This window comes from Micromys minutus (genome assembly GCF_963924665.1).
Source record: "Micromys minutus genome assembly, chromosome: 16".
Lineage (NCBI taxonomy): Eukaryota > Metazoa > Chordata > Mammalia > Rodentia > Muridae > Micromys > Micromys minutus.
In genome coordinates this window covers 46119390-46134194 of record NC_137985.1, presented here as the reverse complement: position 1 = coordinate 46134194, position 14805 = coordinate 46119390, and the positions used below count along the sequence as shown (strand labels likewise).

Here is a 14805-nt window from a genome sequence, read left to right as displayed (position 1 = left end):
TTATTTTGTGTATGTAAATATTTGGCCAGGTTACCAAATATTCCCCTTCCAAAAATAGCCATGGGGCTTTATGATAGAAAACTACCTTCACTGCCTAATCCAGAGCATGCAAGGAATGTTTAAAGGTAATAAAATGAAACTTCACAACTTTAAACATCTTTGTTCTGTGCCTTCTTAGCTTGTGATCTCCACTTATCCTAATAGCATTTGTGACTAGCACTGTAACAGTTTACCAAAAGCAGCAGCAAGATTTCTAAGGAATTACTTCAGCCTTGCTGAGTATCACTCATAATTTTGGATTTCTAAAAGAGCAACATTTCTAAAACAGCAAACCAAAGGATGCCATCTTCTGAGATACCAAAGGGCCAAAAAAAAAAAAAAAAAAAAAAATAGAAGAAGTGATTCTATAATTTTGTGGAAAACAGATTTAGGAGCTGTTATTTAGTGACTTTGAGGGAGAAAAAAAAAAAAATCACACCAACTCTTCAATAAGTTCCTTTGGAATAAGTGTCACTGAACCTGATGTTCAGAACACCTAATATACCATAGAACTTTCTGGGAGATGTAGCAAAGGAGCAGGCTGCAGGCACCACCTAAGTCATCTTTTAAAGAAGTACTCCTTCATGGTATTGTAGACATCTATATGGTTCACCACGTCATTAAATATGACTTCGTTTCTGCTGAGTTTACAGACACAATGGTAGTGCTGTATTCTACATCCCAGCATCAGGTCACACACATTCTGACTATACTGAGAAATTTTACCAAGGTGTAATCTCAAAAACAAAAGTATTATGGTTATATTTGGTTTTGCACATCTATATATTACAAGAGACTATTTCTGAGAAGATCTGAAGTCTATCTTTAGGAGTCACTACTACTGCTTCAAATACAGAAAGTATCAGCTTATAGGCAATGTTTTTTATTTTATTTTATTATTACAATATAAATAAATTATCTCACAAAGCAGAATTAGCTTACTATTTGAAAACTCTCAAGGATTTCTTTTCAAGATTGATTTTATTTTTATTCATGTGTGTGCATATATGTCTGCAGTGGCCAGAAGCGGGTATTAAATCCCTTGGAGTTGAAGTGACAAGTAGCTGAAAGTCACTTCACATGGATCCTAGAAACTGACTTTGGGTCCTTTGCAAGAGAAACAACAACTCTAAGCAATGGAGCCATCTCCCCTGCTCCCTTACAAGTAATTTAATGATGCCTTATGAGGAATTGGATAACATTTTATAACTAATCTTTTTCGTGCCTCCCATAGCTTTCTAACTACAAACAGAAGCAAGGCAAAATTCAGTACGGCTGTATGATGATCAGTCAACTTTATTAAGTATTTATGCGAAGATCAGCTCCACAGTCGCCTCACGTGACCCGACTATCACTGTGACTGCACTCAGTATCACAGGCCTGTGAGAACTACAGTAACTGTAACTTTCCTGAAATCCTCAAGCACGGTTTATATTTGAAAAACATTCTTTAAAGACAGGACCATGATACATACTGACCACATTACCTAATATCAAGATACAGGTTTGGATGGATCTCTCTGGCAGGCTCAGACCTACTGCATAGGCAGGGCTGGCCAGGAACTCACAATCCTGCAGCTCAGACCTACTGCATAGGCAGGGCTGGCCAGGAACTCACAATCCTGCAGCTCAGACCTACTGCATAGGCAGGGCTGGCCAGGAACTCACAATCCTGCAGCTCAGACCTACTGCATAGGCAGGGCTGGCCAGGAACTCACAATCCTGCATCAGTTTCTGACACACTGGGATCACAGGCAGGGACACTGAGCTAAAACCCATTTCTAAAGAGTCAATACCTATAAATACACTCCAGTAGATGTCTGCTTATAATAACTAATGTGTGCCTGTGGATCTGAATGTGGACCCGAAGCAAGTGCTCTCAGTTTCATTTGAGGACTTCTTAGAAAAGTATGTTCTCAAGCCCCTTCTACCTACGGACACAGAATCACTCTGACACACACTATCACAAAAAGTAAATATGTAAACTTACCCTCCTGAGAGAACAGGTAACACCACCCGAACAAATGGAGGATCAAATGGAAAATTATCCTAAAAAAGTGTAAGTTTAATCAATTTTAAGAACATCATTTTAAACTTTGCATTATTACAAGGTTTTCCAATAATCAATAAAAAATATATCCTTTTATTACCTGGTCATGAAAGTAAAATTAGTACCAAAGGACAGATAAGAAACAACAACAAAGCCATCAAATTAAGAGACTCAGGTCAGGACAGAACAGAGCTGGGCTTCACTAACTCATACCATATAGTAAGCAGCATGGTGTGGTCAGGCCCAGAAAAGGCCTTTTCTTCACACTACAGAAGAGGAATGGAAGAGGTTAGCAAACAACAGAATGCAGATCTGCAGCCAGAAAGGCAAAGCTGGAGCTGCAGCACACCAAGGAGAGGCCTGGGGCCTTCTGCATGCCACGATGGGCCCTAAGGGACCAATGGCCAACTACCTCACAGGGAGTCCAAGTCTGGCTCTCAGCAATCTCCATCACGGATTGTCTAGGTATCTCCACTGTCTGTGGTGCTGGCTGGACAAACATGGGAAGAACACAATACTGCAAACCTTCTCTGTAATCTTTCACACATAATGTCCATCATTGCTAAGACTTAGATGTAAGGACAACAGGACAACACAATGAGACAGAGTCAAGAGACACATTACAGTAACTGCTGAACATGTGGAAGGAAGAGAAAAACTGTTTATCATTCTGGACTCCGGAGCCACAGCAGCAGGAACTAACAACCCAATGGGTGACTGAGACTATGTCAACAAACTGCAGAAGAGAGATTCAGTAAATAGGAAAATAGATAATAAACATCCAGAATGAAGTTAGGAAAGGTCCAAAAAGGCAAAAGAGGTGGAAAATGCAGAAAATTACGACATGGTAATTTTGAGTAATTTACATGTTTGAGTCTTAGAAGAGAGAATAGGGCAAGAAAAAATGGATGAGAATTTTCAAAGACTTCTCAATGCTTGGCACTGTAAGCACTTTCAGGAAAGACTAGAATCTTCAAGGATAAGAAAGGTATCTTCAATGGGGCTGAAAGGAATTGACAACTTGCCAATCTAAAAATCTATATTCTTCAAAACTGCAGTGAAAGCCAGGCAGAGCAGCACCTGTAACTCCAGCAATCAGGAAGCAGGACAAGAGGGCAACAGGTTTGAGAATAGTCTGTGATTCATAACAAAACCTTGTCTCAAAAAAAAAAAAAACAGAAAAGAAATAAAGTGGATGTATTTTCCCATCTGCAAAGCCATACTAAAAAGAAATACTTAACAATATTTTTAGGCAGAAGAAAAGATAATGCTAGATATAACCTGAGAGAATAAAAGCATGGAAATTCCAAATTTGGCTGGCTTCAGAACCCAAGTAAAGAATGCCAATGCGTGAATTGAGAACATGAACTCAAACCTTCTAAGGCAGTGGCTCTCAACCTATCTCACACAGCAGATACCCGGCATATCAGATATGTACACTGTTTCATAACTTATCAAAATTAGTTATGAAGCAACAAAAAAAAAAATGTTATGGTTGGGGGTCACCACAACATGAGGAACTGTATTAAAGGGTCACAGCATTAGGTAGTTTGAGAAGTACTACTCAAAGGCTATGAGGTTATAAAGGCAAAAAAAATGGAATATTGGTCTTTGACAATTCAAGGATATATACAGGATGAGTAAGAGAACATTTAACTACTAAGTTAAAAGGTAGGAGATGGGGCAGAGGGAGGGAGATACGATACAAGAAAGACGAGTAGAAAACCACCTACTCGTAAGTACCAATGGTAACATTAAATACAATGGATAAGCTGCTTCATAAACCCAGAGGTGGTGCTGAGGAGACGACTGTGCAAACTCACGGACAAAGAGGACAGTCAGGTGTGCTGGCACATGCCTCTCAAGCTCACTGGCCAGCCAGTCTAGACACACTGGAAACTCCAGGTTAGTCAGAGACCCGGCCCCGCTCCAGCCTTAAAAAGGTGAGCATCATCTGGTATCCCAAAGTCAGTCGCTAAAGGAGCCAAGAGTGTTAGCCGTTAGTCCCCTGATGGCGGGTCAGGAAAGCTGCCTCTAACTTCCTACAGCAGCTAGATAGGGAAATGACTTCCTGCTGAAGGCAGGCCAAGGGAGTCTAACAAGAATTTCGTCCAATTTTTATGTTCAAACAACATGAAGCAATGCTAAAAAAAAAAAAAAAACAAAAAACAGAATCAAACCTCATTTTGAAGCAAGATAGGAACACGTCTCATCCAATTATTCCCAAGAAAATGACTAACACACCCTTCAGCCCTCCTGGCAGAGGATGGGGTTTCTAGTGGCTGAAATGGACCACCCTGCATTTCTACTGCAAGTTAGAAAATGAAGACACCTGTCCATACAAGATGCCAACTCAATGAAGGTTTTATCTACTTTTAGTCTATATATAATTTAACAGTATAATAAAAGCATGGAGACACAGCCTGGCAGAGCAGAACTATTATTAGAACAGATCTTTCTTTAAATACATGATCCCAAATGAGTAACCGTAAAACCTCTTTTGACTGATTGAAAACTACTTTCAGTTTCAGAAATTTCAGAAAGTAGTTCTACTTCAGAGCCTAGAGGCTTCTCCATAAACTGTGCTCTGGGATTCAACTAATAAAGCTTTTTACAGATTCTAAGCATAAAAAAAATATTTTTTTAATGTCTGTTTTCTTCCTTTAAAACATCTTAAATCCACCTGTGTCACCTGTAGCACTGACACCATATACAAGCCCTGTATAATTTCTTCCTAAGATGAAGTAAAAGCCTCTAACTAGTCTGCCAGACATAACAACACACCATCAACCAGGGTTAACGAAAGGGAGCTAACTGTTTAAGACAAAACAAGAAGCTGAACAGACCAACTATGCCCTCAAATAAAAACCTCCTGTGGCTGGCTCACAGCACAAAGAGCATATCCCAGAGACTGCAGGCTTTTCAGTGTGCTCTTCAAAGTCTGAGAGCCCCTCTTCCCCAGAGAGGACTGCAGACCCAAGCCCTCACACAGCAAGAGGAAATTCAAAGTCGCTGGGTAAGCACTGTGGACAAACCCTGTAATTTCAAAACAGCGGCTGTACTAATCATCCTCGTCAACTCACAAGAACAGCCCTGAATCACTCAACATAAACCTCAGAACACCTCAATCTAGTTGAGATTTTCAATCATTACATTTTACCACACTAGACATTAAATCACTAGCATTTACCTAGAGCCCATTGCTATTCTTTTTTAACCTTTATTTTTAACATCTTCAAAATTACTAAATAATTCTTCCAAAAGGAATGTAAATACACAGGAAAACCTTTAGAATGTATTGTAAACAGGAAGCCCACAGATATCTCTGTCCACTCAGCAACTCTTTATGGTGATCACATCTTTGCTCTCTGGTTCTGCTGCCCAGGTATGAAGCCCGGCTTCAATGTTTTTGAGCTTTCTTTTCTCCCTATTGCATACCTAAAAAGTCTTCCTAAAAAATGTTTTCCCTAATTTTACCAAGGTCCCCGGCCCCATGAAATTTTAGCACAAGGTAAGTATGTTTTGTGGCTAAAGACTATTATGCCTTAGAATATTTCATTTACAGGACTAGTTTCCCCTTGCCTGCACTGACAATGTGTACTCTATACAACACTAATTTCACAATTTTTGAATTCTATACAAACAGAACTATACAAAATGGCTAGGAGTCTAAGTCTAACTTCTACGTATATATACTATAAAGAAGACTGACCAATCTTGTCAATACACCTTATGGCCACACTCTCCAATTTACTGTAACTGGATTATTTTGGTTGCGGTTATGACAAGCAACGCTGCTCTACACATTCTTGTATTTCCTGGCATCTAAGCATTCATCTCTTGTGGAGTATACACCCCAACAATTCCTCAACTAGCCAAGCTCAGCATTAACATTTAATCCCAATGCTTGGGAATTAAGGGGTAGCAGGCAGACTTCTGTGAGTCTGGGGCCACTCTAGCTAGCAAGTTTGAGACTACACAGTGAGACCCTGTCTCAAAAAAAAAAAAAAAAAAAGAAAGAAAGAAAGAAAAGAAAAAGAAAAAAAAATTCAGAACTATATGGTATGAATATCTTCTTCTTTACCAAATCATACCAAATTGTTCTCCAAGGCAACTGAGCCACTTACATAATCCCATTAGAAGAACATGGAATCCCACTACAATGTTCTTACCTTAAAAGAGAAGTTAAGCAAAATATATTCTATGCCTTCTTTTTCTTTTAAGATCTGAAGATCACTGTGCAAAGGACTATCAGAGTCAACCCTAAGAATAACAAAACAAAAGCCAGTTCAAGCAAGATTAGAGAAACCTTTCTTACCAAGCTCCATTTGAACCAATCCAAAAGGGACCAGAGCCTCCAAGGTAAGTTCTAAACAGAAGCTCTAAAGTGCTCCGCAGTCCCAGGACAAATGAATCACTATGATCTCTAGCTCCTTGGGAACAAAGGGAATCTGAAATTGATGGTCATTCCAAAGAACAACAGTTAGATACACATAACTTTTCAAACAACTGAAAAACCTTTTGGTAATATCCTTCCCTAAAATTGTATTTTAACAAAAAAGTTTAAGAAAAGAAATTTACCACCAATAAAACCACCAAAAGTAAATCACTATAAAAACATTTTTCTATAATTCTTCTATATGAACTGCCTAAATCTTCTTATTTCAAACATAAATAAGATCACTGTCTCATGCTATTTGAATGTCTTTTGTTTGTGAACTTCCACAAGCTCATAAACTGGTCAAACACTTCCTGCTGGCCAGTGAGCCTCAGAACAAGCTCACTTTAGTAATTTAACAACAATTTCCAGAGCAGTGCTATCCAGGCAAATACAGAATACAAAACTATGAAACTGGTGAGTCAAAAAAAGAAAGAACCCAATATTTCATTGTAAAACGAGGTCAGCACAAAAGGTACTTACTTGTGTAGTTTGACATGCCAGTCATATAAGCTGTCATTTATTAGCTCCACTGAATAAATCCCTGTGCAGACATAGGACACACTGGTTACCCGTCATTTCCATTACTCTGGTGTAAGTTAACTCTAAATATACTAAATAGTCCATAAGAGCAAATTTTCACTATCAAAATAACTAAAGCTATCAACTAATAGATACTTACATGAATTTTTAAAAGCTGCTTAGCACCAACTTTCACTGAAAAACATTTATTATGCAAGTGATAGTTCTATGTATATAGACACTTCTACGAAAACGGAGTCCTTTTATGTATTACTTTAATCTTCCCGTAATGAGATGTCTTTTTTCTACTGTCCCCCTTTTAGAGCATCCACATAACTTTATTTCCCTTTAGTATTTGTATATGTTATGTATGTGTCTGTCAGTGGATATATACCACCTGTGTAAATGCCTGTGGAGGCCAGGAGGGTGTCAGATACCCTAGACTGAGAGTCAGAGGCAGCCATGAGCCATCTGACTTGAGGTCTGGGAACTGGACTTGGGTCCTTTTCAAAAGCATGAAGTGTTCTTTACCACTCTCTAGCTCTTAATATCAATCTTTTAAAATAACTGAACCAATTATTCCTAAATTGGGTGTTTCTTTATTAACAATATAGCAATACATTTTCCCTCAGGTTCTATAATACACAGATCTTACGATCTGTTTAAAAACTTCCTGCTTTTGAGGACTGAAGCCCAGACCCCATGTCAACTGGGCAAGTGTTCTACAACGAGCTACAGCTCCAGCCTGAAAAAGAATAGTTTTCATGGAATTATAAAATGAATGAAATCCATCACTTTTAAAAAGAATACCACCTCTATCTTAAGTTCTGTTTCAAAATAAGAAAACTATGAAAATAAATCCAGCTAGTTTTCTTTGTACAACAAAATACATTAATCTTACTTATTTTTTAAAAGTAGTATTATGAATGCTTTGCCATAAAATAAAAATCATAAGTTATATCTCCATCAGAAAAAAAGGCAAAAAAAAGTATTTAATTTTTTAAAAAGATTTATTATGTATGTGAGTACACTACTGTCAATCTCTTCAGACACACCAGAAGAGGACATCATATCCCATTACAGATGGTTGTGAGCTACCATGTGGTTGCTGGGAATTGAACTCAGGACCTCTGGAAGAGCAGTCAGTGCTCTTAACCACTGAGCCATCTCTCCAGCTCCTGTAATTTTTTTTTTTTTTAACGTACAAGAGATAAACGCACTGGGCAGTGGTGGCACGCATCTTTAATTCCAGCACTTGGGAGGCAAAGGCAGGTGGATCTCTGAGTTCAAGACCAGCCTGAGTTTGAGGCCAGAATAAAAATAAGTTCCAGGACAGCCAGGGACACAAAGAAAAATCCTGTCTCAAAATGCAAAAATACAAACAAAAAGATAAACTGATTTTTACCTCTTTTAGAGTTTCATCAAATCTGAGTTTCACATCTCTAAAATAACAATAAAAATTTCCAACTCTGTCTACCTATATTACAGCAAATGACACAAAGTTGGTATGGTGGCATACATATCTAACCCCATCATGACCAACAACAAAAAAAAAAAAAAACAGGTCAAAAACAGTGTGTGCTAAATGGTCCCCGCCATTCCCCAAAAGGAAAGCAAAGCAAAAGAGAAACAGCACTACATGTGAAACAAACTGCCAGCAGAGCCAGGGCCTTACCTGCCTTGTAGCTCTGTGATCTGTAGACGTCCCTGAGCTCCTTCATGAGTCTATCTGATGCTTGTACTGACCCGGACACCGCACCCTGAAACAATTAATAATTAAAGGCTTAACGTATCAAAGCCTGATGTAAAATTTTACAGTAACATTGTAAAAATGACTACCACTCAGTATTAAAAAGTCTAGAAGCACAATTGAATAAAGGATTATGAAATGCTAAGAAAAACAGAAACCTGTCTTCAGGACATGTCTTGCTTGTTTATATCATGAGGGGAGCCTCACAGTATGCCCAGAACAACATGAACTCTGTGACAGTTTAGAGTTCAGTATGGGTCTATTCCAAACTATAATTTCTAAAAATGCTACAATACCCTCACTAAAACTTTTTTCAATTAACTTCAGCACAAATTGTCCTCTGACCTCCACACGTGTGCTGTGACAAGCACCATCTCCTCCACACACACATGCATACAAAATTTTTCTTAAAAATCAAAATGCTTGAAGGCTGTACGACTCTGAGTTTAAAGGCTTCAAAGATCTACTTCCTAGCCGTGAGACCTAGAACTAGTTAGATTTTTAAGATGTGTGTGTGTGTGTGTGTGTGTGTGTGTGTGTGTGTGTGTGTGTGTGTGTGTATTATGCATGTCTACTCGTATACCTGTATACTCACTCATATATGATCAAGTGTTCATGTGTACATGCATGTATAGGCCCAAGGCTGACGTGTGCAGTGGGTCATCATCCTTGTAAGGGCTCTTCACTGAACAACAGTGTAGTTTAATTAGCCAGCTTGCTCAGGGGATCCTGCCTCCCCCTTCTGAACTGTGAAAGTACAGGCTGACCACCACAAACACTCAGCAGTTATGTGGGTTCCAGATATTCAAATACCAATCCTAATACTCAATGCTTGAAAGGCAAACCAGTTTAACCACTGTGCCATCCCGTAGTCCTTCAACTGGTTTTAAGTCTAAGTTTTTGTATCTATAAAATATGAAGAATGTCTACTTCCTACAATGGCAATGAAGATTCTATAAAGATTAAATGTGAAGATAATATAAAGTACTTAGCCTTATACGTATGCCAGAGTATCCAATAATTTGTAGCTGGTTCTAACTATAACCATACAAACTGAGGTCCATCATCAGACACAGCAAGTAAAGTATCAGATCAGGTGCTACAAACTTACTTTAATAATCAAGATATGGGCTTAGCTAAAGTTCTCTGCAACAAAAGGCTTGCAAATTAAACTAGTGTATTAAATATGATTGAAGGAAAAATAAGAATTTGTTATAATTCATTCTTGACATTAACTTGTATAACAATTCATTCACTGTGTTTGCCTAAAACTAAGCAGCTGGCCCTGACTTCCTGAAGTTTCATAAACTGCTCTAAGACAAGGTAGTAAATGTCAGACTGCCAATACATACATCCCTTAACTGACAACTCACCACACCCACTTACACACCATTCTCATTTTTCACAAATCATCCAAAAGGTATATATTATCTGCCTAGATTTTAAAGTTAAACAATCCAAGGCCACACAAGCATGTTTTTCACCAAACTATGCACCTTATACTGCTTTGTTGCTTCTACACGCACTAGCATGATAGGCAGTACACACCTTTTATCCTAGCACTTAGGAGGTAGAGGCAGGCAGATTTGTAAATTGAATGGCAGCCTACTCTACAGAATCTCAGGCTAGCCATAGCTACATAGTTTAAACTCTGTTGGGGATAAGGGACAGGGATAAGTATATCTAAAAAGAAAGGTTACTTTTGGGTTGGGTAGGGTACAGAGGTTAGGTTTAATGGAGAACAGAGACAGAATAATACTTTGTAGAAGGCTGAATCTAAACACAACAGAACCTATGGTAGGGAAGAAAGTAAAGCAGCAACAGAATGCAAAGAGAGGTTCTTCTACACTCCATTCTGTTGCTCTGATAAAAAAAATAACCTGACAAAAAACAACTTAGGGAAAGAATGGGGTTTGTTCCAATCTACAATACAGGTTACATTCCACCACTATGGAGAAACCAAGGAAATAACTTCAGCTAGATAGTCACACCACATCCACAGCCAAGAGCGGAGAGAGATGAACATGTACATCCTCACCCACTTGCTTGCTTGCAGTTTGCTTTTGTCTTTTCTACAGAATTCAAGACTCCCTACCTAGGGAATGGTGTCACCCACAGCGGGCTGAGTCGTATTGCATCAGTTAACTGAATAAAACTTTTCAGACATGCCCAGAAGCCAATCCAATGTAGACAATCCTTTGCTAAGACTTTATTCCCATTTTAATTCTAAGATTGTGTCAAGTTGACAATTATAACTAACCACCACAGGATTATTATACAGAGATAGCAGTTTGTTTACAAGATGTGAAGAACAGATGAACAGGGTAGAATGTGGCTGTCAACAATCAAGAGCAGCAGAGCAGGTCAACAAAACAAATGACCAAATACATCACTAAGTCAAGGATGGAAGGGCAGCTGGGATTAGTATCTTAATGAAGTAATGAGTTACCCAATCTGTAATTATGTAACCACAAAGCTTATGTTCTAGATACTTACTCACACTTACATTTAAATGGTCTTGCCTTTGAGTCTTCCTGATTTTCTCCAATATTGCTAAATTTTCTTTTTCAATCCCTTCGTCCTCTGACTTTTTTCCATTAATAGGCTCTTCTTCCTTCATCTCATAGTGATCCAAGTCTTCTATATCCTACAAAAAAAATAAAAGGCTTATTACGGTTTCTGTTCTTCACTAGTTTCTTGTGTCAAGAAAAAAATTTTGAATAAAAATTTAAAAGTACAAGAAAGAAAGGAAGCATCCACTGTAGGAGGAGGAAAGCCCCATATTCCATTCACAAGATTTCCTCCTTTGTTCTGGGGGAAAGCTAGACGGAGACAGTAGATTCCATAACTATTATAAAATATGCCATCCTTAAAAAACTCTAATTACGAGGAACTTTTCAAACAATTTAGTGACCCTTTAATTACTCATACTTCATTCTAGAATCCTGACTTTAGAGTTTTATTCTAAGAAATATGAACCCTGATTTAGGCATAATTATACCAATCTCATTCTGATAATTACAATAACAAAATCTACACATACAAAACAAACAAACAAAAAATCAAACCAAAAACCAGTTAATTCATTGGACCATCCATTATGGGTTCATTAGAATACTAAAATCAGCTTAATTTTCTTTGGTTTTTTTTTTTTGTTTGGTTGCTTGGTTGTGGAATTATTTATTTATTTAATATAGCCTTGAACTAGCTCAAACTCTGATCTTCTGATACTTCTACCCATAAACCTTTTGGTGCTAGGATTATATAAGCAAGTGCTACCATGCTCAGTTGTATTTGGTAATTGGGGATCAAGGCCAGGACCTTGCAAGTGCTTAGGCAAGCACATTACTACCAACCAACCTACAGACACAGCCATCATAATTATTTTTTCCTATCAATAAAAACCCTGAAACAAAAAAACATGGAACTACAGAATCTTCATGCTCTCAAAATAAGAACTGAAACAGAAAGTGCTAAAAGACTTTTGAGATTTTTTTTAACAACTTTAAGGCAAATTTTTTAGAAAAAGAATTTGAAAAACACCTGCAGACCAACATCTTTCGAGGCCCATTCTCTGTCCCATATAATCTGTTCTTACAATCTATGCCCAAGCTTTCTGTTCCTAGCTTTTCCAAGTGCCTTAGTACTGCTTTAAGCTTCAGCTGCCCATGAACCCTCCTTCCTCAACAATGAAATCCAGCCCTTTATAAAGGAAGCTTAGAAGGTCACAAGCCCAAGTTCCCCTAACCTTTTGCTTTCTACCCTTTGAGGTCACAACATGAAAACCCCCACAAGATACCTAGACTCTAAACTTCCCAGCTCTTAAAACTGTATGAGCGTGTATTACCCAGTCCTGGGTATTCTAATTCTAGCAGCACAAAGCAGACTAACAGAAATCCCTTAAATGTCTTTTCAATGAGAGATAAGGTCACAACTTCTAACAAGCAGTCCCTGTGATGTCCTCAAACTTTCCTTTCATTCAAATATAATTCTGTGTCTGCCTGTTTGCTTATGTTAGGTTCATGTGTGGGAGGTCAAGAGAGTCTTCCTCAATTACTACCTTATTTTTTTTTCAGACAGAGTCTCTTACTGAACCTGGGTCTAAATGCCTGGCTAAGAGTCACAGAAGCCCCTCTGTCTCTGCCTCCCCAGAGCTGGAGTTACAGACGCAGGCTGCAGCACCTCAATTCTTTCTCTAAACTTGAGTGCTGAAAATCTGAGCTTAGGCCTTGCACTTGCACAGCACTGTACTGACGGAGCCATCTTCCCAGCTGTAAACACAAAACCTTAAACAGTAGTTTTTCCCTAAAAATACCCAAATTATAAGCCAAATACTATTATTAAATGCCAACAATTTTTACTGCCCTCTTATAAAACAATTTATTCAGACATATTGTTAATCAGAAGCAAAACTAGAAATTTAGAAACTATTCATTTGAAATACCAGGTGCTTTTTATTATTCAACACTAATAGTACTTAAAATGTTTAAATACTGAGACACTCACGAAGTGTAAACCAGTGGGACGAACCACTCAGCCAATAAAGGACGTTCCCTTAAACCCATATGGCAGAAACAAAGAACAGACTCTCAACTGTTGCCCTCTGACCTCCACATGCCACAAATACCTACCCAAACACACACACACACACACACACACACACACACACACCACAAATAAATACCTACTTCAGCCATCTCCTCCTCTTCCTCCTCTTCTGAAGTTACTTCTTCAGTTGTCCCATTCTGAAACAGAGAAGGAATGTGCCAAGGCTACACAGAGCACATCAGCAAGCTGGCCACCATTAGTCACTGTCACTACAGTCCCATGAGCAGAGCTTATTAACGGATTTCAAGTCAATCCAATGCAGCAGATGCTTTAAGAATAAACAAAGGCAATGAAATATAAAATATCTTAAAAGCTAAAGATAACCCAATTTTAATTTTTTTTACTTATATGTTCTGCTCATAATAAATGCTCCAAATTATTCCTTCCTTATCTACCCACTTAACCCACCCCCCCCCCAAAAAAAAAAACCCTTACTTTTTCTATAAGTTCACCTGCCTTGCATTTTAAATGGTGAAATTTTATAAAGACACAGATACTGGAAGGTGACTAAAGAGCCAGCCTATCTCCTATGGAACACCTCTCCTAAGGCAAAGTTTACTACTCATCCACACAACAGTCAGTTACATGGGATTTTAGAAAGGGTCTTCATACACAGTTGTACATGAAGTCTCCTGCCAAAGCAAAGTTGGCCATCTCTCAATATGGAAAGGTATCTGTATTCATAAAGGTAGATTAAGTTTGGGACCCAGAATATATAAAATATCAAGAAACTAGGATCAACTCAGAATGCCAGGATCTCAGCATCTCTAGGCATCTGTTCTTAGATGCTCTGAGAGCACAAGTCTTAATAACAAAACAAACAAAACACCCTCATTAACTCTTCAGAATCTGAGTGGGAAAAATCTGTGCAAGTACATATAGCACAAGCTTAGGCTTGTTTTAAAATCTGACTCTCTCTAAACATTTATTCCTTTCCTGGAGACAAAGTAAGAAAAACAAGCATTCCCTAAATTATTGTGGTTCACCCTTTTCTGAATTTCTAAACCACATTATTTTCAGTATCTTTTCAAAAACAGAAAGAAGACAGCTACCAAGCAGTCCCAAGGTCCCAAATACAAGTCTAAGTGAACCAAGGGTAAAAAGCATTGTTGAAATGCTAATTTCAGAACCTACTCCACAGAATCTCTCTTCAAATGCATTTTTATGAAAGAGTTATAGACAATTATAGAAAACCACAACCAATCAAACTACAAAGAATAAGGGGGCTGATAGTGTCCAGCCCCAACAGATGTATCTACAACACAACTCCTACATCTAAGGCTCAGGGTCAGAGCAGAAGATGGGACAGTAAGATTTTTAAGAGCCAGAGGAAGGAAAAGGAAGTTTGTTGGGAGATTTTGGTTTTCTAGAAATATCACAGAAGCTACACCCATGAAGT

General features: G+C 38.2%; 1 protein-coding gene across 7 annotated transcripts in view; it reads right to left on the bottom strand.

Annotated features, from left to right (window-relative positions):
* The window catches only part of UBE2Q2 (ubiquitin conjugating enzyme E2 Q2), a 50349-nt gene that overhangs the window by 11325 nt on the left and 24219 nt on the right, over positions 1–14805 (bottom strand). For 6 of the 7 annotated variants that reach the window (XR_013975358.1, XR_013975359.1, XM_080929809.1 and 3 more), the window contains 6 exons: positions 13487–13543; positions 11305–11445; positions 8724–8808; positions 7010–7070; positions 6261–6351; positions 2029–2087 (listed from right to left, as the gene is read on the bottom strand). Coding sequence is in view for 5 of the 7 variants with exons in the window: in XM_080929809.1 (XP_080785935.1) it covers positions 2029–2087; positions 6261–6351; positions 7010–7070; positions 8724–8808; positions 11305–11445; positions 13487–13543 (494 nt within the window). In the remaining 2 variants the exon portion in view is untranslated. The remainder of the gene's footprint in view (positions 1–2028; positions 2088–6260; positions 6352–7009; positions 7071–8723; positions 8809–11304; positions 11446–13486; positions 13544–14805) is intronic. The other variant, XM_080929810.1, reaches the window with a different exon arrangement.